Genomic DNA, 23,785 nt, shown 5'->3' on the forward strand with positions numbered 1-23,785 from the left:
TCGTCCAACTTGTCAAATCTGTCAGAAAACAGGACACAGCGCTGTTCGTTGGTGGTTTCGGTATGAGGAAAGCCGAAATAGTGATAACCGTGCCAATTATGCATCTCAAGCCGGCGCTTCCTCTGAATAGTTGTTGGATACTGGGGCCAACATGCACGTTACTTCTGATCTATCCAAGCTTAACGCTCCAAATCCATATCATGGATCCAATGGTATTACTGTTGGCAACGGTGAGTCCCTTAATATTTCTCACACTGGCACGGGTACCATTAAAACCCTCACCGCTATCTTTCACCTAGGTAACCTTACCCATGTCCCTTCTATTAAAACCAATCTCCTTTCAGTTCACCAATTCACAAAAGACAATAATTGCTCACTCTTGTTCACCTCTAATGATTTTCAGATCCTAGACAATACTACCAAGAGGGTGATTTTTCAGGGCCCCTGTGAGCATGGTCTATACGTTCTTCCTGGCACAAGTTCGTCTGCCCACCCAGTTTCAGAAAGCGTTCCTGTGGCTCCGGTGGCTCTTTCGGCTGATGGCCACAGTCTGTTGTGGCACAGTCGTCTGGGTCACCCGTCAACTCAAATAATAAATTCTTTAACGTCTCAATTAGGTTTTTCTTCCATTCATGTAAACAATTGTGACTCCTGTTCAATTGCTAAATCTCATAAATTACCTTTTACTTTACCTGAGAAGCGTACAACTGCACCTTTTCAACTTATTCATTCTGACCTATGAGGTCCTACTGCTGTTCCTTTATTTGCTGGTTTTCGCTATTATATTTGTTTTGTGGATGATTTTACAAAATACACTTGGTTGTACCCACTAAAACACAAATCACAGGCATACACCACCTTTGTCACCTTTGAAAAATGGTCAAAACACAATTCAATTCTCATGTTAAACTTTTTAGAAGTGACAATGGAAAGGAATATGTCAATAACATCTTTGTCCAGTTTCTGCAATCCCTGGAAATTATACATCAAACCTCCTGTCCATACACTCCCGAACAGAATAGGGTGGCTGAGCGTAAGCATCGCCATCTCATTGAAACGGTGGTTACTCTTCTACATCAATCTCATCTCCCTGTCTCCTTTTGGGTAGAAGCTCTAGCCACCGCAAACTACCTCATTAACAGAATGCCCAGTCACACTCTCTCCAACAAATCACCCTATCAACTCCTTTACCAAGAACTTCCCAATTATACCAACCTCCGCGTCTTTGGGTGTCATGCCTACCCTTGGCTACGCCCTCATATTACTCACAAATTACAACCCCGACCCCGTCCTTGTATTTTTTTGGGCTATCATCCTACCTCCAAGGGTTATCGCTGTCTTGACCCACAAACTCATAAAGTCTACATATCTCGTCATGTCAAATTTGTCGAAAATGAGTTTCCCTACGAGTCTATTTCCCCCTCCACAAATACTTCATTCATTGGCGTCCTTCCCCTTTTTCCAACATACTCACAGGGTCCCTCACCACCTTCCCCCACACCTCCACCCACTACCCAACCACCCCTCATCACCCCTTCGACCGTCACCCACAATGCACACGCAACCACCACCCACACTCACAACCAACCCGAACCACCCCATACCCACAACATCTCCAGCCCGATCCATTTTGGGTCCTTCCCAGCCACCCCCGAATCACCACCGCCCGTACCACCCCCCAATAATCATCCCATGTTAACCCGTGGCAAAGCTGGTATCTTTAAACCCAAAACCTTTCAGGCTACCATACTACCAAATACACCCCTTCCCGATAGTGAACCAACAATTTACTCTGTTGCCTTAAAAAATGCTTATTGGCGTCATGCTATGGATGACGAGTTTAAGGCTTTGACTGATCAGAAAACTTGGGTTCTTGTACCTAAGCCCCATGGGCGGCACCCAGTGGGCTATAAATGGGTGTACAAAATTAAACACAATGCAGATGGCAGTATTTCCAGGTACAAGGCTCCTTTGGTTGCTAAAGGCTACAATCAGGAGTATGGGCTTGATTACTCCGAGACATTCAGTCCTGTTATTCGGCAGGAAACCATTCGCCTGGTACTGTCACTCGCCGTGCGCAACAATTGGCTCATCAATCAGTTGGATGTTTCCAATGCTTTTCTTCATGGCATGCTTGATGAAACTATCTACATGACGTAACCACCGGGCTATGTTGATCCCCGCTTCCCTCAACATTTTTGCAAACTCCAGAAGTCTCTGTATGGGCTCAAGCAAGCCCCCCGTGCTTGGTACACACGTCTGAAAAATGTTCCTCCAGGGACTCGGCTTCACGTGTTACGTATACGACACGAGTCTGTTTACTCGACATTCAGCACACGGTACAGTCATTCTTCTTATCTATGTAGATGATATCATTATTACAGGCTCTACTGCAGCTCTCATTCAGGATGTCACTCGAGCTATGCATACTACCTTCAAAATGAAGGACATTGGCCCGTTACATTATTTTCTGGGAATGGAGGTTTCTCGGACAGGCAGCGGCTTGTTTCTTCATCAGTCAAAATATGCTCGAGATCTGTTGCAGAAAGCTGGACTGGAAAAATGCACCAGTCAACCAACACCGATGGCAGTCTCTTCGTCTACGAATGGAGCCGACACCCCGTTTGCCGATATCACCCACTTCCGCAGCCTCATTGGGGCTCTACAGTATCTGGCCATTACCCGTCCTGACATCCAGTTTGCTGTCAACCGAGTTGCTCAGCGCATGCATCAACCAAGTGAACATGATTACCATTGTCTAAAACGCATTCTCAGGTACATTTTTGGCACTCTTGGTCGTGGTTTACTCATTCGACCCTGGGACTTGGAGCTTCGGGGTTTCACAGATTTAGATTGGGCGAATGATAAAAATGACAGAAAAATCTACATCGGGGTTTCTCATTTTTTTGGGGCCGAACCTGATCTCCTGGTGTACAAAAAAACAACCCAACGTCTCTCGGTCCTCGACTGAAGCTGAATACCGCGCCCTTGCTCTTCTTCCTGCTGAGACCATGTGGGTCACATATATTCTTCGCGAACTCCGCGCCACTCACACTGTTCCTGCTCTCTATTGTGACAACAAATCAACCATCTGTGTGGCCAAGAATTCTGTCCTACACCAGAATGAAGCATGTTGATACCGATTGTCTCTTTGTTCGCGATGAAGTTCAGGCCGGCACCATGACTGTGCAGTATGTACCCACTGAAGAACAACCGGCTGATATTCTCACCAAGCCTCTCCGAGCTGACAGCACGATTACCTCAGTTCCAAGCTTCCGTTCGCTTCCGCTCAGCTCAGCTTGAAGGGGGATAATAACATATAGTATTAAATAAATAGTATTAAATAATATTAGTATTTACTGTGTACTGATCCTAGTCCTATTAGGATTAGTACTCCTTAATCCTAGTCCTATTAGGATTAGTACTTCTTCTTATATCTCCTATATATATCTCCCATGTATTCCCTTATTAGGTTAATACTTCAATACAATCAATATTCCTTCAGTATCTTTTTAGCTGCTATTACTTATGATACTTCAAAACAGAAAAGCAAGTGTCATGCGCCCTGTGTTAAAACAATTTAGCTGCATACTTTTGTGCTAAATTTGTCTAAAGCTTTCCATTGAGATTTTAACCAAACTAAGCCATTATATAAAGCAATTCACCAAAATAATATGTTTTTCTAAAATTTTACAAAACTAGTATAAACGTATTCCATAGTAACGTTTTAGGGTATATTTTATTTTTAAAAAACTAACAGCATTAGGTTGATATACTTTATACTAGTTTTGTAAAATTTTAGAAAAATGTATTATTTTGGTAAATTATTTTGTATAATGACTTAATTTGGTTAAAAATTTCTTTCCACTTGTGCACTGTGGTAATGCTAAGTTCAGGTTTACCAAAAGAACTTATTGTAGATCATAAGTTTGTATTCAAGGCTGACCTTCATGATTGCCTATTATCACATTCTCACCTAAGTGGTCACACATGTACCACGATCTATAGGCCGTCAATAAATGGATCACTGGGTTTTGATTGTTGAGTCCCCAACCTTTCTTTTGTCCGTAGTGTTTGGGATTTGGTAGTGATATATGATGAATGCTACATCTTAAATCGCCACTCAGCAACAACCATATCATTTGTACAGAACCTGATATCAGATGAGGCTGATCGGCTATTAGGCATGGGATTCGAGAAGCAGATAAATTCAATCGTTTCTCATTACGTAACGGATCTCTTCTCTGCTACTCAAAATGAGGCTGTTGAAGAACTATCAAAGGCATGATTGAGAAATCCTGTCAGGGTTGAAGTTTGGGAATAGTTGAGCGATTTTGCGTCTGGGAATTCAACCTCGTCAAAAACTATTGAGGTATGCTTCGAATTTTCAAAGTGTTTGTTTAGTCCTAAGGAATTATTAATGTCAAGATGCATATTACCGTGTTCTAGCTTCTCTTCAATTTTGCAGTATATTGAATGTGAAGTGAACAAGAAACCATCACACCTTGTACATCTCCAAGTGAAGAACAAGTCAAAAAAAAAATTATAATGTGAATTATCTTCCCCGGATTCCTGAATTGTATATTTAGATACTCTTTTTTTGTGTACTCGCATAGCTGGTTGAAGATTACTTTGGTGTCCGGTAGCTGATATTTTTTACTTTTGCAGCTACTTCATAACGTACTTCCACTGTTCAATAAGATGATATCGTTATACCAAAACGTTACCTGGTTTATATATGAGTCAAACTACAGTATTAAAATGATATGTTCATACAGAGACACTATGTAAAGGAACAATCTAGTTGACATTTGTTTTCAAGAAACTGTGGAAAACTCAAACTTCTTCAATTTTTCTGAAAATTTCATTTGGTCAAACACCAGAGAAAAGTTGTTCAGTTTTTGCAATCTCAAAATAATTTAGGAAATAATTTGAAACAAATGTCACCTGTACGTAAATGCTTAGGGATTTTGTGTTATATTGCTCGGACTCTTCAAAAATGTGGACGGGTGTGTGTCGGATGATCCTCCAAAAGTAGCGCATTTTTGGAGGATCTGGCTTAGGTGCGGCAACAATTTTGGAGAGTCCGGGTAAGTTAGGTTTTGTACACTCCCAACCAGCCACACCAAAGGCATTTAATTCCTCATGAATAGGTATACAGATGGATATTTGTGGTAGAAATATGGACCACCAACTCTCCTAATTAACTTCTATAGTCAATCGTGCGTGTAATTATGAGCATGATAATAAGAAGCTGGAACTTACACGGATGCATCATATATATTCTCTTATTTTGTTTCTGGTGCAGTCTAAGGCCCGTCCTCAGGATGATAAAATGTTTATACATAGAGTAGACTGAACAGCTATGCTGTGCCGAAGGTCAAGTCTTGCACCTCTATAGTTGTATCAAACTTTTTGGAGGCCATTTGGACCCACCCTACTTATTAACTATGATCTATCTTGTTTTTTTTAGGAAAAAGCATAAGTCGAGTTGTTGCGTATTAAAAATGTTTTCTTAGAAGAGGGGAACGTGCCTCTTGAGGCTCCCGATAGTATGGATGAAGTAGGAATTAAACTATGCCATCGTGCCATATTTCTCTTTACCTTTGCTTCGTAGTGGCAATGCTTTCATTCCTCTAGTTTGTTTAGTTACCTTTTATTCTATTGAGAAAAGGGTGTATAAGTATTATAAATGCAACACGAATTGTGGTTGAATATTTTCAAAAGACAGCTCACATCAAATCAGCAAAGTGTGTTTAACAGAGATTCTGCATCATTATATTAGCAATATAATTATAATCAATTTGTTAGTTAAGTTAGTTAGAGTGTTAGTTAGATGTCACATCAAGTTAGTTATAGTTTTGAAAGTTAGTTAGTCACATTTTTCTCATCTTTCACATTCTTGTATTGGCTACAATTCTCTTGTATATATGTGAATGAATCAATACAAGAAAGGAAGTAATTCATTTTTCCTCCAAATCAGTATCTGCAGTTTTTTTTCTTCTTCTTCCTTCTCTTCTTCTTCTCCTTAATCAATTACTATGGATACATTCTGTTTTGGTGTGAATCACCATTGTTGATCATCTTTACAATTATTCAAACACTCTTTTCACCAAAAAGAAAACAGTTGTTTGTTTATATCTTCTGTATAGAGCTATATCTTCAAAGCATCTCTTTCCAAATCGTCCAACAGATAGCAGCTGGGATAGTTCTCCTCAATTTGTATTGTTCTTTTGACAAGTTCCTTCTATACCAGCTTCTCATCAATTCAATTGTTATCTTCAGACATTCTCCATCGTAATCCCAGCACATTCAGAAATAAGTCTAAAGTTGTGAAACCATTGGGCAGTAAAAACGAAATGGTTGATGGTTTCTGAATTTGTTCCACAACGCATGCTCTTCTTGTAACTAGTAGACAATACAAGCTAAGTTGACTTTGATCTTCATATGTTTCTTGTAACTAGTAGACCATTTGACTTTGTTTATTGTTGAGCTTGCAAATAATCATACAGATAGGCAGTTCCAATGCGTCTTGTGACTTCAAAGACTAAATGTTAGATCTGGTTTTCTTTGTCATAATTGTGATATACTTTTGTGCTTTTTGGAAAAGACTGGTAAGGTGTGTGTATCTCCTTGTCTTCATCATAGTTTTGGACTTAGATTAGCCTGACACATGACTTACGGGGTGGTTACAAGTTTGGAACTTACAAGAGGATTGATCAAAGTCAACATTTTTAGTTGACAAGCATTATGGAGTTGCTTTAAGTTTGGACTTTGACATTCATTCAACACCATTTCAAAATTATGACGAAATGTATTTTATAATCGATTTGCACTTTTGGTTTATGTGCGGGAGTTAATTCGGATGTTAAAACCAAGTTTTTGAACTGGCCTCAATTTCTAGTATCTAGTGTGAGCAACATCTGCTGATTGTGCAGTGGAAAAATCAGTTTAAAGATTTGTTTAATTCCATCAATATAAATCTTTTTTTTTAAGGAGTAATAAATAATATATTCTCTGCCTCAATTTATGTTGCTTTTCAAGAATTAAACAATTTAAGTTTGACTGATAAGTTATTCATGAAATCTTTAAATTATTTAAAATGAAATTTATACTACCTCCGTCCCTATATTATAACTCACCCCTTTCTAAAAATAATTGGACCACAATATATGTTATTTTATAAAATCTATACATAAAATATCATATTTTGCCTACTATACCTTATTGATTAATTAATTAATTTTGAAAATATATTTACTTTGACTAACCTTGAAAATCTACAACTAATTAAATAAGAATATAGGGGTAAAATTACCTTATTTTTTTTATGCCAATGCAAATAAAAAAGATGACTATATATAATATGGGGCGGAGAGAGTATATTTGTAAGTCTCAATAATTGATGATTTAAAAATAGACTTATTTTAATTTTAAAATTTAAAATATATTACATAAATTGAGACACAGAAAATATTTATTTATTTTCCCCGTTAATTTAAATTGAAGGGTCCACAAGCTTGGCCACTAAAGCAAGGAAGATAATAATTGCTCGAAAAAATAAAGAAAACAAAGATGGGACGATTTCACCAATTTCCTCCTCCTTCATGTGTCCTTTTTTACCATTACGTCAGATAGTTGCCGCGTAAAGCATAGCAACTGCGTAATCACTAACAACTATTTTGCCTTTACGTCGGATAGTTGCCGCGTAAAGCATAGCAGCTGCGCAATTATTAACAACTTTTTTGCCTTTTCATCGAGTAGTTGCGTAAAGCATGATAAATGTGATATTATTAATAAGGATTATAATAAAATAATAAATAGTCTTTCATTTTTAAATAAATATATCGATTTTAATTCCTTGAATACAAAGTTATATTTAATAAAAAGCATTTTATGTTCAATGTAAAAAAAAAAATTTAATGTACATTAAAATTCAATAGAATTCTAATCACAACATGAAACATTGTAATGAGAAATAAAGAAAGAAAAAAGCTGCGCAGTCCTATGTGTGAATGATACATTTCCTAGGAAAAGTGTACATCAATCAATTGAATAAACTTTGCCGTATGTAGCTCTGTTGGAAACACAATCACCCCACTACTTTTTAGACTCAATCCACATGCTGTGTAGTGTCCATAAATGATAAATCATTAATTTCTATTTTTAAATTTGCACTTGATATTCTTTTTCAATTTTGGTGTTTAAAATTATTTATTTTTTTGTCCTATTTTAATATAAGTTAGTTTCATAAAATTTAAGAAATTTTTTTTTAATACTTATAATTTATATAAGTGATAGATATTTGTAAGATTATAATTTATTTTATCAAACAACTATCCGTAAATGTTATAGGTAGTAAAAATCTAACCATGTCAATAGTATGGACGTAAAATATTTCCTACTCCATTATAAAATAAAATATATATTCTTTTGTGTGAAACAGAAAGTTAATTAAAGACATTCGTTAAAACATAATTTAGCAATATAGAATATTTCTTATACTTAATTTAATTCCTGTCATGAAAATACTCACTTTAATACTATAATTCTAGAAAATGTAAAAAAAGTAACTGAATCTTAGAAAATGTAGAATGATTGAAAAATTCATCAAAGAGAAATTACTCCCTCTATTACGGATAAGTTGATTATATTTCCTTTTACGCTCATATTGAGAAATCATAAATAAGAAAATAATTTTATTAATTTACTTGTGAAAAAATTTCTTGAAAATTTACAAACAAAGGTAAACATATTCAAAAAGAATTAATTACAAAAATTATAGTAATCTTAATTACTACTTTGTTGATTTAGTAAGATGGTGAACTAATAAGAGATGGAGAGAGTAATAAAATACATTTTTGTATTTTGAAAAAAATTATCCCATTGATTCAGTTTTATTTGTCATGATTTTTATTTTTAGAGTCAATAGATAAAAATATTTTTATGATGTATTTTTTAATTGTTATAAAATCAAGTTCATATCAATATAAATATAAAGAGAAGAAGACAAGATACAGAGATGAAAAGGAAAAAAAAATTATATTCAAATTTATTCTACAAAAGGTGAATGATATCTCCATTTATAGAGTTGAGATATTACCCCAAAGGCCACCATGATAAATGTCCAATTAGTAGATACATAGGTATCCACCAAGGTTCATATCACCTTGGAATTATACATATCATAATTCTTGAAGTAAACAAATGGACAATCCATAATTCAATTGATTTATAACACTCCCCCTTGGACAATGTGCCTCGTTAAAACCTTACTAGAAAAAATTCTGTGGGAAAAAATTCTAGTGAAGGGAAAAGAGTACACATATCTTTTGATGCGTACTATTTGTTGCCTCATTAAAAGCTTTGCCCGAAAAATTCAGTGGAAAAAAGTCTCGGTCAAGGAAAAAAGAGTGCAACACGTATATACTCCCCATGATCAAAACATCACTTAATTTCTTGCGGTGATGTCTCCAATCTTGTACACCAGCTTCTCAAATATTGATATTGACAGTGTCTTTGTGATCAAATCACATTCACGAAGATATTGCATCATTAAACTCATCCTGATATATCATTTTCTGATTTAATGTATATGACGAGGCTTTGAGCTTAGCTGAATTTAAATATCAATCTATTCGTCATGACCTCGTTATTGCAAGTAAATTATTCATTCAACTTGTTCACATCAATAATCATCTTGTGGACACTTTCATTTGCAGTTGGTTATCTTCGTATATTATGGTTGGTATATTTTTTTCAAAAGAAAAATCATACATTTTCTGAGTATGGTGTGTGTCTCTCGACTTGCTTCATGGAGGGCTTTTATTTCTGTATAACAACATTTGCTTCATTGATCACCAGGATATATTGTGCCACCACATGCAAACAAATAGTATGTTTGAGATCGTACTTTATGTGGATCAGATAAATATTTTGCATCTGCGTAACTAATCAGCTCTGATTTGAATTCTTCGGAATAGAATGAACTCATTTCTATGGTCCTTCAAAGATATTCAAGTGTACACATAACACCATTTCAATGTTCTTTTGTTGGGGAGGAACCGAATCTTGCCAGTAAATTTACTGAAAATAGATATCTGATCGAGTATTATTAGCAAGATGCATTAGTACTCTGATTGCACTAAGATATGGAGTTTCATCACCAAGAAGCTTTTCATCATTCTCTTGAGATCAAAATGAATCATCATTTATTTTAAGCGATCTTATGATCATTGGGGTACTCAATGAATGTGATTTATCTGTATAAAATTGCATCAGAACTTTTCTCTGTATGTTGACTGATGCACAAATATTTTATTCGTTAAATTATCAATCTGTAGGTCATGACAAAACTCTGTCTTACCAAGACCTTTTCACCTTTCAAACACTCAACAATTTTTGAAAGCTCTTTAAGAGTGTTATTGATTTCAAGTCATCAGCATACACAACTATTATAACAACTTCAGATCCTGATCTTTTCATAAAAATGCAACGATAAGTAGGGTCATTCTTTTTGTACATTTTCTTCCTTGATTTATTTCAATCCATGTAAGGATTCTTGAAGATTAATTAAATATTTTTTTTCTTCAAACTTTTATATGCTTCAAACACCTCGATTATTTCAAGGATTTTCATATAACCTTCATTGTTTAACTAGACATGACAATTATCCATTATATGCATTCAAGTTTTTCATATGTTGCCAGAACAAAATAAATCTCATTACATCCACCATAGGAAAAAACATCTCCAATAATGTCAGAATTTTTGCGACAAACTTTTATTCCCCAAGGCATAATCATTTCTTGATATCTTACGATTACACCATCGCATAATAATTTATTTGTGCCCCACTGACATTATACCTTAATTTATGGACTATCAATCCAAAACATCACTTCTATAAGTGAAACAAAATATAGTTGGATTATGCATTTTACTTTGTCAAACATTTATCTGTTCACACTCTATGATAGATTTGAATTCAAGATCCTCGTCACAATTTATATCATTGAGCGCTACCTCATATCGAAGATATTGTTGACGGTTATTTGATATCGATTCCAACTAGACATAACTTATCGAGATCTCTTTAGTTTTCATTATTTTTCAGGTACCTGAACTTTTTCTGAGGTTTTATAAAGTGTTATATTAATATGCTATTTTATAGCACTTGCCTCATTATCATGATCATATTGATCATTTGATCCTTCCTTTTTCAAGGAATTTTATATTTGAAATTGATTGGTCTATTAAGCTTCTGGCGTATCATAGACTCTGTCCTTCAAGGACTTCACATTGGAGAATTTGCAGCTGAATTATATCATAGAGTCAGTACATTCATCTGGCAATTGATTTGCAACATCATGCAATTAAGTTCACATATTTATTTAAGGAGGATCTAGATAATTCATAATTAACCTTACACATAATTTTCAGCAGTCAATTATCTCTCCCCCTAATGTTAGAAAATCTAACATTCGTCCCAACCTTATTTGAGAATTCATCCTTGTGCGTGGTGGAACAATTAAAATCATAACCACACATTCAACATTTTACATGAAAATTATTTGGTTCCTGACCCTGAACCAATTTTAATTGGGAAACCTTGTTGGCTTGATGCATACATGTGTTGCTTCATATTAAATAAAATTATCTCATAGCAAATCTTATTTGGGAGTCCTTTTCTTATAACCATGATTTAGCTATGATTTGATGCTTATAATTTCTGATAAATCAACCAACATTATCAATATAATTTTATAATTTGAAACTGTGCCCTTAATTTAACAATTCGAGCAAATAACCTTACAAACACCAATTTGTAAGTTGACATCAAAACACATGTGATCATCACATAGATGCATCTATCATATAGTTACAAATGATCCACATGGCAGGCGAATGGACTCATATTCACCTTTTTATATGTTCCAAAAGTTCAGGGGAATTACAATCTCAACCTTAGCTAATACAATGATCATTTCATGAAGACAACAAACAACACAAGAAAATTCTTAAAGAATTTTTCTTATTTCTTCATCATATAATCTACATGAATTTTCAATTATATTTGCATCACATTTAAATCAGAATGGTCAACTGGTCATGCCAACTAATCTTTATTTCAGTATACTTATGATTTACTTTTGCATGTGATTTCATCAGCATGTCCATGTTTGTGTGCAACAAACTAGAGGAAACAATGGGTAACCTTTTACATAAAATATTTATAATCCGCTTCTGTTGTTGTAATTCAAAGATATTAAATCTTTTCACAATTTATAGTCTCAATATTTCTTTTCAATTCATCCAAAACTTAAAAGTTTCTTTTAAGACTTACTACAACCCCATTATTATTCCTCTGATAATAATACAACTCGTTAAAGCTTGCAATTAATTTTGTGTACTATCACATATTCCATGACACCATCCATATGGTGAACATCTCCAAGGAGAAATATATCATTATTGTCATGGTTAAAACTACTACGAGCAAGACATATTTCTTGCTTTACTTTTGTTGTACCGTAGGTACACAACCAATGGCAAGTTTGTATTACCATACAATAATATTATTTTGGTAATGACCACAACTTTAATTTATAGGCAAGAATTACTTTTTTTTTCTTCTTTCGATAGTTTATAATAAACATATCATAATATTTATGATGTATAAACATACAATACCATTAACCATTTCTGCCAAATAAAATTTATTTGTTCCTCTTAGACCTCCCGTAGAGGTGAGTTTTGACATATACCCAACCATATATGAATATGTTCTTATTCATATTTTTCAATATTCACTTTCAAGAATAGACAAACATTCACCAATGTCTACTACAAGTCACAGACTCTCCGTGAGTTGACTATAACCATTAAAACATGTCATACCTTTATATTTGACATATTTACATGATCCACCTCGAAATTACTTTGAAAGATAAAGTGCACCACCACTTTATATTCTTTATTTTAATGGAGGATTTATAAAATTTATCAAATAAGATCGCACGACATGAACCGCATATCCAATGACCTTTCATATCATTTTGATAATTAAAATTACCTTTACATTTTGAAGGAGTATTTGGAGAACACATAGTGTTCTTCCTTTTATAATACCACAATGATAACTATTATAATTTCGTCCCTCCACACCCTTATTCATGTCGTCAATTATTTGTCATATTTCAGAGTAATTATTCACTGCTACCACATTTATATGATAGTATATTTTTAAAGTTATCATATGTTGCTACCACATTCTTTTCAAGGAATGGAGCAAATCAATATAATGAATTTCAAGATTTTTCATAAAAAATATACTATTTTTGTCTTAGTCGTCATTTTATCATCATTATGGTGCATTGAGACTCGAACTCAATACGTTGTCATTATGGTGCATCAAAATTCAAATTGATGTCTTACCCTCTTGGTGCAATAGAACATAAATCTACCGTCTTATCCTCAAACATTTTTTTTATTATTGTGCATCCGGACTTTAACCTAATATCTTACTCTTTTGGTGCGATAAAACTTGAATCCACCGTCTTACCCTTACCCAACGGTGTAATACACCGAAGTACAACATGACTCAGCCTTTGAATTTTTTTAAATGTTATTAAAATTTTATACCTTTTTCCACTAAATTTTTTTTGTATATCATGTCATATTCCATCAATAGTAGTATATGACTTTGGTTCCTAGTCAATGTTAGTGATCGAACACTATTGTATTCTTAATCATAAAAAGATTTTAAAAAATACATACCCGATTTTGTGGAATATAATTTCTTGATTCTCATAACGAGATCAACCAAAACATTATCTAAAGAAAACTAAAACTCAATCTCAATTGACTAGAGTCTCGTGCTGATAACGTGTTATAAAATCAAACTCATATCAATCAATATAAGTATAAAGAGAAGAAGACAAGATATAGAGATGAAGAAGAGAAGTTTTCTTCTATTCAAGTGTATTCTACAAAAGGTGAATGATATCTCTATTTATAGAGTTGAGATATTACCCAAAGGCTACCATGAAAAATATCCAATTAGTAGATACATAGTTATCCACCAAGGTTGATATCACCTTAGAATTATACATACATGAATTCATCATAATTCCTGAAGTAATCAAATGGACAAAAATCAAATGGACAATTCATAATTTAATGGATTTACAATATTAATCATATTTATATGAAAAAAATATAATGTATTATAATTTTTTTATTTAAAATATTAAGTTAATATAATTTAATTTAATTTTAAGAAATTAATCAAAATCAACTTTTGTAACTAAAAGTGGATGGAAATTGATTTTGGAGGATGAAATTAATTTCATACTGAAACACACGAGTATAAATTAAGGAAGAAGAATAGAAGTTCAAATATTGTGATTCCCACGTCAACTCTTTTCCTCAAGTCCACTCCATTTCATTTCATGAATTCTTAAATCTCCAATTTCTCCCATGACATTCAACTTTCGCTCCTACTTCAAATCTCACCATCCTCAAACCCTAGCTTCCCTCAAGTCTATTCTCAATTCCCTCTTCACTCTCCTATCTAAATTCAATCCCATGGCCGCAAATCAAAACTCAGTTCATCCTTCCGATGATCCTCCGCCGTTTGATCCATCAGAACCTTCGATTCCCGTATCATATCCACTCAAAACACTGGAAGAACTTGAGTCGAGATCCTATTTCGATTCTTTTCACTTCCCCTTCAGTAAGGCCTCTGTGAAGTTGCCGCCTTACGCCGCCAATGAACTACCGAACCGGCGTAGGCTTCTGGTGTGTCACGATATGGCTGGAGGATACCTTGACGATAAATGGATACAAGGAGGGAATAATCCTGATGCTTATGCAATATGGCATTGGTATTTAATTGATGTATTCGTCTATTTTTCTCATTCATTGGTTACTCTACCGCCTCCTTGTTGGATTAACACTGCTCACAAGCATGGAGTGAAGGTATTACAATTAACAATATTGATTCAAATTATGTTTTGTTTTTCTCGTTTTACACTTAATTAATTTATTGATTCAAATTATGTTTTGTTTTTCTGGTTTTACACTTAATTAATTTGGTTAACTTCTTTTGAAACAAGACGAGTCTATCTTTAATTTGCTACTCATCCATATGTCAATATATGCGATTTACTTCTCCAACTATGTTGAATGAAACCTTAATAGAGACAATGATTCGTACACGACTTCAACTAATTTGGGATTGAGTTGTAGTTGACGGATTTACTAATTTCTCTTAAAGAGTTATTTGTCTACTCTTCAAACACCTGAGTTTCTGCCTGTCTGGTCATTTCCTCCTATTGTTATAAGGTATTGGGAACTTTTATCTTGGAGTGGGATGAAGGGAAACATATTGCCAATAAATTATTGTCATCAAAGAACTCAGCTCAGATGTATGCAGAGAGGTTAAGTGAGCTTGCTGCTGCTTTAGGCTTTGATGGATGGCTGGTAAGCAATTGATTCTGAAGTTTGATAGGCCTTCAGGCCCTTCACCTTTCTTCTTCTTCTCTTACATTTACTAATCACAAAACTTGATGCCATATCTTTACTTTCTTAGCATGAAATTTCTTGATTTTCTTAATTTTAGATATGCCTGTTAGACTTGAAAAGTGAGTTTTTTTTTTTAAAAAAAAATAATATTATCCTTTTTTGGAAGAATAATCTTGAGAAACTTTCTCTATATCAGAGTAGAAAAAATAGTTTTTTGGTCAACAACATATTTGGAAATTGAAGAGTAGGACAAATTTCTACAAAGTAAAAATCCATGGTAATTGGTGTTTGTGAAATAAGGTGAGTATAGTCATACAATCGTAACTGCATTCTGGTAAAAAATCATTGAGGAATAAGTTTATTGCGTCATAGTTCTTTGCATAACTATGTCTTATTCCAGAATCCTTTTTTTCTTTTTCAAATATCTTGCTGTCAGGTCAATATGGAAGTTTCCCTGGATGTCGGGCAAATTCCTAACCTGAAAGAATTTGTCAGCCACTTAACTCAGTCCATGCATTCCCTTGTCCCTGGATCTTTGGTCATATGGTAATATCATGAAAGAAAACCTCTCTTCAAAGTTAAAAGCAGCGTAGTTTTTCTTTCTTTCTGCTTGTGGATCTTTGATCCCATGGTAATATCATGAAATAAACCATCTCTTCAAAGTGAAAAAAAAGCATAATTGTCTTTTCTTATGGTTATGCTGCAGGTATGATAGCGTCACAATTGATGGGAAACTTAGTTGGCAAGATCAACTAAACGAAAAAAACAAGCCCTTTTTTGATATATCTGATGGTATATTTGTAAACTACACTTGGCGGGTATTTTCTGCTAATTCTTTGTTCTCTTTTTTTTCAGGTTAGTAATAATAATTGCTAAAGGCTGTTTTCTTGTTTACTTATAGGAGAATTACCCTAAGCTCTCAGCTGAGGTTGCTGTTGACAGGAAGTTCGATGTTTACATGGGAATTGATGTCTTTGGAAGAAACACTTATGGTGGTGGACAATGGACGGTGAGTTTGTAGACCACGTATGGGAAATAAAAAATTAACACCTCATCCTCTATGTTCATGTCTTGGTGCTAAATACATAATACATATCATCGTTCTCTTATTTATCTTGTAAGTTTATGTTTTATACTGTTTGATATTGACAGAAATATTTGAAAATTTACAGGGTATTCTTGGTTGAACCTGTTTTAGTAAGAAGTCCTTCCTTATTTGTATTTTTGATTATTCAAGGAGAGAGAATTTGGGCCTGTTACCATATTTATCAATAGATTAAAAGAATATTTGATATTCAACCTAAAAATGTTTGTAACCAGTATTTTACCTTTACTATGAGAGTAATTCTTTTTCAGTTAGCTAGGTTCTTATCATAGACTATAATTGGGACCAGATGTAATAATGCTGTGAGTAGGCAATTAGGAGCTATTAAACCTCAAAAATAATCATCAACTTTCTATATTACAGAGTAATTCAAAATTGACCTTCTGGAAGGAGGTTGCTGATTCTCTGATGTAAGGTTTAGTATCAGTGTCTTTCTTAGTAAGTAGTTAGTTTGGACAGTTAGAAATAAAATACATTTCATTGTTAAAAGCATACTCTAGTTTCACCTTTCATGTAGGCTGTGTTGCCACTTCTGTTTTCTTAAACCACCTGTTAAAAAGAACTATTCACTTGTAAAATTATCTGATCCTGTTCTTATGCAGACAAATTTGGCACTTGATGTGATTAAGAGGGATAATGTGTCAGCTGCCATATTTGCTCCTGGATGGGTGTATGAGACAAAACAACTACCTGACTTTCAAACTGCACAGAACCGGTCCGGCACTGCCTGCCATAATATCTCTTAAATGCTTTACTCTAAAAGAATGCGTTTACAGATTTCCACTGAAGATTACTCTTCAGATTATTGTTGAAGATTCACAATATTTCCATATCCTGATTCCATGGTTTAATTTCTTTTCATGTACAGAACACCCTCTGCACCACTTGGATATTCTCATGATTTTTTAGTTATTTGAAAAAGAAAATTCCTTTTCTTTGTTTGGTCTTTCCTTGGCAAATGATAAACCACCCTGCTAGCAATATGGAAAGATGAGGTCCAAGAGATTAGTTAAATTGGCAAGGCAAAAGTGGAAGTCTCTCCATTTCTTTATATTTTTAAGCAACCAAGCTGAAAATGGATGTCTCTTCATTTGAATCTATATGACATATTTTGTTTTAAAATGTCTCAGAAAGTTTTATGCACTTCCAAAATGATACTACTGTATAGAAGTTACATTCAAGTAATTAGAGTTTCTAGCCATGAAGGATGCGTCCCTTGTGAACTAAACTTTCAACAATTCAATTCAATGTTTTTCTTCTATTACTATGCTATCATATGCAATTTAAAGTGATTTCTTAGTTTCTGTTTCCAATCAAACTATGTCAATATAAAATGAAACAGCCTGATTGTATGTCTCAAAGCTGTGTTGAATATCAATATATTGTCAGATTTTGTAAATACTGCTTAATTATCATATCTGCAATTGATTACACTTCTCTGTTTGGTTATCAAAAAGTAATATATGCTTGCTGTTAACCATATCATTGTTAAATGCTTTAACATGCAGTTGGTGGGCACTTGTAGAAAAATCATGGGATATCTCACAAAATTACCCCCAAATTCTTCCGTTCTACTCTAATTTTGATCAGGTATGTTCTGAGCTTGTTTGTTTTTCATAACATTGTTTTCTGCTTCCTTCATCTTTTTTACAAAATAAAATGCAGATTTATTGCTTGTATCTTCTACCAGCATGCTTAGAAACTTTTGTACTCTTACTAGAAACATGTTTAACCTGAATTTCAAGAAGCAAATAATTATGATTCAAGAGTGAATAGAAGAGTCTAGGCCATTTCCGTGATTTCTGCATGTCGGAGAGGGAAGGAATTATGTATGTCATTGTATATTAATTAATTTGATTAGCAACACAGATAAAAGCATGATCAAATGGTCCAGTGTGAAACTTAAAGCTGAAGACGCCATGTAATGCATAAGCAGAAAGGTGTCCTTAATTACAATAGGTATCTGATAAAATTGTCATGTACTGAAAGTTAATGAGAGATGCAAGCAGTTCCCAAAACCCAAAAGGGTCCCCATCTTGGTCCAAAGGTGCTTCTATGGCTGTTTATGAATAATAGGGAGAAGGCTGAGGCAATTAAAATGATTTCTATTCAAAACTTCTATGAGATGGTAATGGCCACTAACATCCATGTTATCATCATCAGGGTCATGGTTACCAGTTTACAGTCGATGGAAAGCAAATGTCACAGACTCCTTGGAACAACATTTCGTCCCAAAGCTTTCAGGTGTCTTCCGGATGTTTTTTCGAGCTTATTGTTATTAAATGCAGTAAAAGTATGGCATTTGTCAGGAGTTCCAATTTTGGAGAAATTTCTGTTTAATGTAGTTGTCCTCTAAGATCTAAAACAAAGCATTGAACTCCAATTTTTACATGTTAAAACTTACAATAATTATAGACAATTTCATTGATTTGTCTGGTGCACAGTTCCTACAACTAATATGTATGTTCATATCATCTCATGTACTTTCTAGTTTTACATAATGTTACTGTTATCGTCAAAAGTATTCATGCAATTAGGCACAATATATGGAGATACAGACTGTTTCAGTAATTTCTGAAGCCTTTTACAGAGGCATGTTATTCTTGTCCTCCGTTTCACGGGGATGTCTTGAACTACATGATTTGCTCTTCAGATTAATTTTTGAAAGATAATAAGTTAAATAGAGTGTAAGTGACTAGAACTGACAGCACAATAATATTTCCTTGTTGTTATTCCCTACTTGAATTTGTCTAACACCTTGTGAAATATCTTTCTTGAGTTTTGTTTGCAAAAATTCTTCTTTAACCACTGCACAGTAAAATAATTGAATATCTGGTAAGAGTTGTTGTTTGCAATCTACGTAATTCTTAATATGTTTATGAGTGTACTGATGTTATCTTAGCTCTTAGATTCTATACCATGTCATCACTAAGATAATCCATCCCCTTTTACAAACTTGTCACCCTTTCTAACATATAGACATTCTTCTCAGCCTTTCCTGAGGTTTTCTGGAGAATCAACTGGAGGGAATCTAAAAGTTGCTGTTGAGTAAGTTTCTGTGCTTATTACATTTAGTTTTCAATATCTTCCTGATAGTCCCTTGTTTCAGTCTGATGATCTATCACATGTAAAGTCTTATTGAAGCATTTGACACTTAAATTCTGGAGAAAATGGTTTAATATGTAAATCTTTCAACATAAGCCGTCATAAATACATAAAAATGACCAAAGTTGGACACCAGCACATGTAAACTGTAGTGTCTCTTTGCCCTCCTCCATTGCATTGCTGTTCTAAATTAGAAATTTTTGTGACATTGGTGAACCTTAAATTGTCTCTCTCTGAGACCCAATGCAGTTTGTGACAGCAGCTTTATTCGAGATAACCAAACATGCCCTTTGTTTTGATAGTTTATCAGTGAAGAATCTTAGAAATGCCTATTTATTGGGAATGTTAAAGCCCACCAGTTCAGCAACTCAGAACATTGGAGGATTTAACCAGCAATTCAGCTGAAAGCTGTCTGGTTTTGCTATCCTGCTATTAGTAGGTTATAGCAGTTCCTACTTTTTAGTTCTCCTTAATGTCCCTACATTCTCTTTAACAGTAAGCACAGTTATGCCTTTCAACAAAAATATTTCCCTATCTCCAGCTATCTTCCCATTTCCAATCACCTTATTTTGGGACCCCAGGTTATCATCTTCTTAACAAACCCAGAAAAATCACGTTTCCCCTTTTTCTCTTTCAGAAAGTTTTTAGTCCCTGCAATCATCAAATCTCCTATTAGCTATTCCCTCACTGGAAAATCATCTGTTATTTCTCTTTTCTTTTGATTTCATTGAAGAGCATAAGCAAATGGGACTTTCACATCTTCATTTAGATGTACCTTCATGTTTGTAGGTTGAATGATATATAAGCAGCATGCCTATCCTTTTCTGAGTTCAAAATATATTTTGCTTTTTCTTACTGGTCACAATTAATCACGAGGAAGAATACCTCTAGAGACTAGAGTTGAATCCTCGTAACAGTCAAATCCCACATAGCACCCGTCCATCTCATAACCCTTATATCTACCATGTAGTAGGTTACAGAACCCTGTAAGTTTTTATATGTAAACAAATATCCTGCTCTACCATTAGATTCCATTTTCACCTTCCTTGCATATCACTTCTAATGATGGCTTATGTTCCACCAAATCCATGGACCATGCCTATGGTTGATCATGGGGAACTTGTATCAAATATATCAGGTGTTCCAGTTGTCGAATCAAAATAGCACAATCACTCACCAGAACCTCAACCTCTAGAATTGGAAAACAAAACCAAGGTTTGCTGCAGACTAGCACCCAAACAAATAGCACCAAAAGAAAAAATTTGGAGCTGCTCACTAGCCAACAAAAGCAGCCTTAGTTTCCCATAGAAGACTCACTAGAAATAACCAATCAACATATGAGAATAATGTGCCAAACCAGAAACACAAATTAAGCCACCGACCAGAGACAGGTCGAGTCAAAGCTTAGACAAAACAATGCAACTGGAGTGGATTCTCAAAGAACACGGATAAAATAGACAACAGCGAGAAAATGTGGAAAATTAATGATAAAAATTTTTCTTCAAATAATGAATTGGAAAGGGTAATTAGGGGTGCAGATAATGGGAAGAGAAGTGGGTAGATTGCTGACCTACTAGGCTACTACTTTCATTTGGTATGATAGCAAAATATCCTCCCTCTCTCTCTCTCACACACACACACACATAAATATATATATAAATATGTGTGTGTGTGTGCGCGCACACGCTTACGCGTGTGTCTATATGTAACGCATGTTAACATATTGGGGCTTTATGTTATTCCTTTTTTCATAATAGCTTCTAGCTGGTGTGCGTTTATGTTCAATGATTTGATTTGGGAACTAGTCATCTGTATTGGATTTGACCAATGCTTGGATGTTGCAGTATCAAGGAGCCATCTTATAATGGAGGAGGGAACCTAACATTCAATGGAACACTTGAGGGTGATTTTCAATTCTCAGCAAGGTTGTTTGAAGGGAAGCTTCTGTTAGCAGATTCACCTGTTCATTTTACATATTCTGTAAGCCACTTTTTTTTTGTGGGTAACTGGTAACTTTATCTGTAAGCCACCTTTTTCTTTGGGATAATAGTTGTTGCAGTTCCTAATTGTTACAAATCACTTGCAAAGACATACTGATAATTTTCACCAACCACAGAAATCCTTTTACAAAGATTTGTTACCTCTCTTGTGGAGGGGATTTATACTACCTAAGGCCAGTTGTTTTAGTGTTCACCTAAGAGTAGTGCTGTGTTGTATCTCAGGATCCTGTAATAAAATTCTCCAGGTGATCTAATTTACTCAACAAGAATAAATACATTACCTTTCTCTAGGACATTGAAATTTACAGGTTTTTTCTAAAGAATGTGTACCTATGTTAAATTTTATATTCTATTTTTTCAAGTGGCCAATGTCAAATACTGACTTTGAATTATCAATTTCTACCCTTAAGGCCCTTACCAAAAAATATCCTACCCCTAGGGACTGCCAGTTAATTACTCTTTTTTTTGTATGGACTCATCCTTCTTTCCTGCTTGGTGTGTTTCCTGAGATTTATTACCCCTCCAAATGGCCCAACTTCTGCAGAAATATGAAAAGTTCATGTTGTGATGGTATACATGTATGTTTGTTTCCCTTGTTGTGCTTGTTCATTTATAATCTGCTACGCTTATAATGCAGGTAAAATCAAATGGAAGCTCTCTGTTGGGCTTATCTCTTGAGTTCACTTCTGCTGCCACGGAGCAAAAATCAGTATTACTTGCTTCTTCGGGTGATTCTTTGCTGACTATGAGTCGTTTTGTTAGACATTTTGACAATGTTATAATGCCTCATCGTGTTACTAAATTAGAGAGTGAATCATCATGGGTCATACAAGAAAGTAGTATATCAATGGAAGGATATACATTAACAAAAATCCATGCTGTATGCTATAAATTAAGACCTGAAGTTCACAAATCAGAAAGTCAAGGTAAAACCATGGCGCTTTCTCCATCAGAATATCATGCAGTGCTTGGTCATCTTGCAATAAATAGTTTGACGCTGAATTCCGGCTTCCCACCATCAACTTCATGGCTTGTTGAAGGTAACTTCACTAAATTGTCATCTTCCAATTCAAATGGCTCCAGGAAACTCAATGTCAAGCTTGATTGGAAATTGAAAGGCGGGAAGACTCACCCTTTCCCTAAGTATAATATCTACGTCAAGAAACAACCCAATCTCTTAATTGCAGAATCAAATGGATCACTTCAGCTAGTCCATGAGTACCTGGGAGTTACGGTACTTGAAGCATATTATGTATCTGATCTTGTAGTTCCCTCTGGCACTTCAAGCGTTACATTCATCATTCAAGTTTGCAGTATGGATGGATCTCTCCAAAAGCTAGAAGAGTCTCCATCTCTTGATTTAGATGTTCAAGGTTCTTAAATCTATAAATTAAATTGTCAACTGTTCCAGGTTGGACTAAAATTAAGTGTTGCACATTTAGACGTGATGCAGAATAATGTGGTTTATGTATGCAGATTGTTGTATCTGTACAATAATGTATAATTATTGAACGTGCGAAGGCGGTAATTGCGGAAATTTCCTCTTCATAATGTTTGATATTGCAGTATCAGGTTAACAGTTAAAGGCTTGATAAGGAGAGTTATCAATCAAAGGTATATTGTAGTGGAATTGGTACCATGGTTGGAACACTAGTCTTATTTGGAAATTATTCATGTTGATCAAATGGTCATTTTATTTTAGAATTAGAATAAAACAATTGAATAAAGTTCAAAAGGGCAAGTTCTCACTACATCCTAATCCAACTTCCGAGGCTTTTTTTTTCCTTTCAACTTAACTACTGTACGGATTATTTAGCGGTCTTTATTAAGGGAAAATAAGAAGATATCAATAGGAATAAGTACAAACAAGTGGGTTAGGCCTTAATTTACGAAGTTTGGCCAGAATTATAAAACATTTAAATAGTTGAACCCTCTAAATTGCAAAAAGCGATACCACATTAATTGAGATGATACTAGTTGAAAGAATACCTTTTGATTTGAGGAAAAAAGTTGCCAAATCACCTTTGAGTTGTAGCACATGATTATT

The 23,785-nt window shown here is 34.5% G+C and overlaps 1 protein-coding gene and 1 long non-coding RNA gene across 2 annotated transcripts; both read left to right on the top strand.

Annotated features, from left to right (window-relative positions):
• Positions 1-3,899: 3,899 nt before the first annotated feature.
• Positions 3,900-4,899, top strand: LOC138349049 (uncharacterized). Its single transcript, XR_011221579.1, has 2 exons — positions 3,900-4,372; positions 4,469-4,899. It is a non-coding gene; the product is annotated as an uncharacterized lncRNA (long non-coding RNA).
• A 9,503-nt stretch (positions 4,900-14,402) lies between these two features.
• Positions 14,403-23,333, top strand: Endo-LE (endo-beta-N-acetylglucosaminidase). Its single transcript, NM_001312885.1, has 11 exons — positions 14,403-14,982; positions 15,349-15,486; positions 15,965-16,074; positions 16,235-16,346; positions 16,430-16,537; positions 17,236-17,348; positions 18,142-18,223; positions 18,797-18,877; positions 19,626-19,681; positions 21,583-21,718; positions 22,376-23,333. The coding sequence occupies exons 1-11, from the start codon at positions 14,482-14,484 to the stop codon at positions 23,117-23,119; spliced, it is 2,181 nt and encodes a 726-aa protein (NP_001299814.1). The 5' UTR covers positions 14,403-14,481; the 3' UTR covers positions 23,120-23,333.
• The last annotated feature ends 452 nt before the right edge of the window (positions 23,334-23,785 follow it).

This window comes from Solanum lycopersicum, chromosome 6, assembly GCF_036512215.1.
Source record: "Solanum lycopersicum chromosome 6, SLM_r2.1".
NCBI classification, from domain to species: domain Eukaryota; kingdom Viridiplantae; phylum Streptophyta; class Magnoliopsida; order Solanales; family Solanaceae; genus Solanum; species Solanum lycopersicum.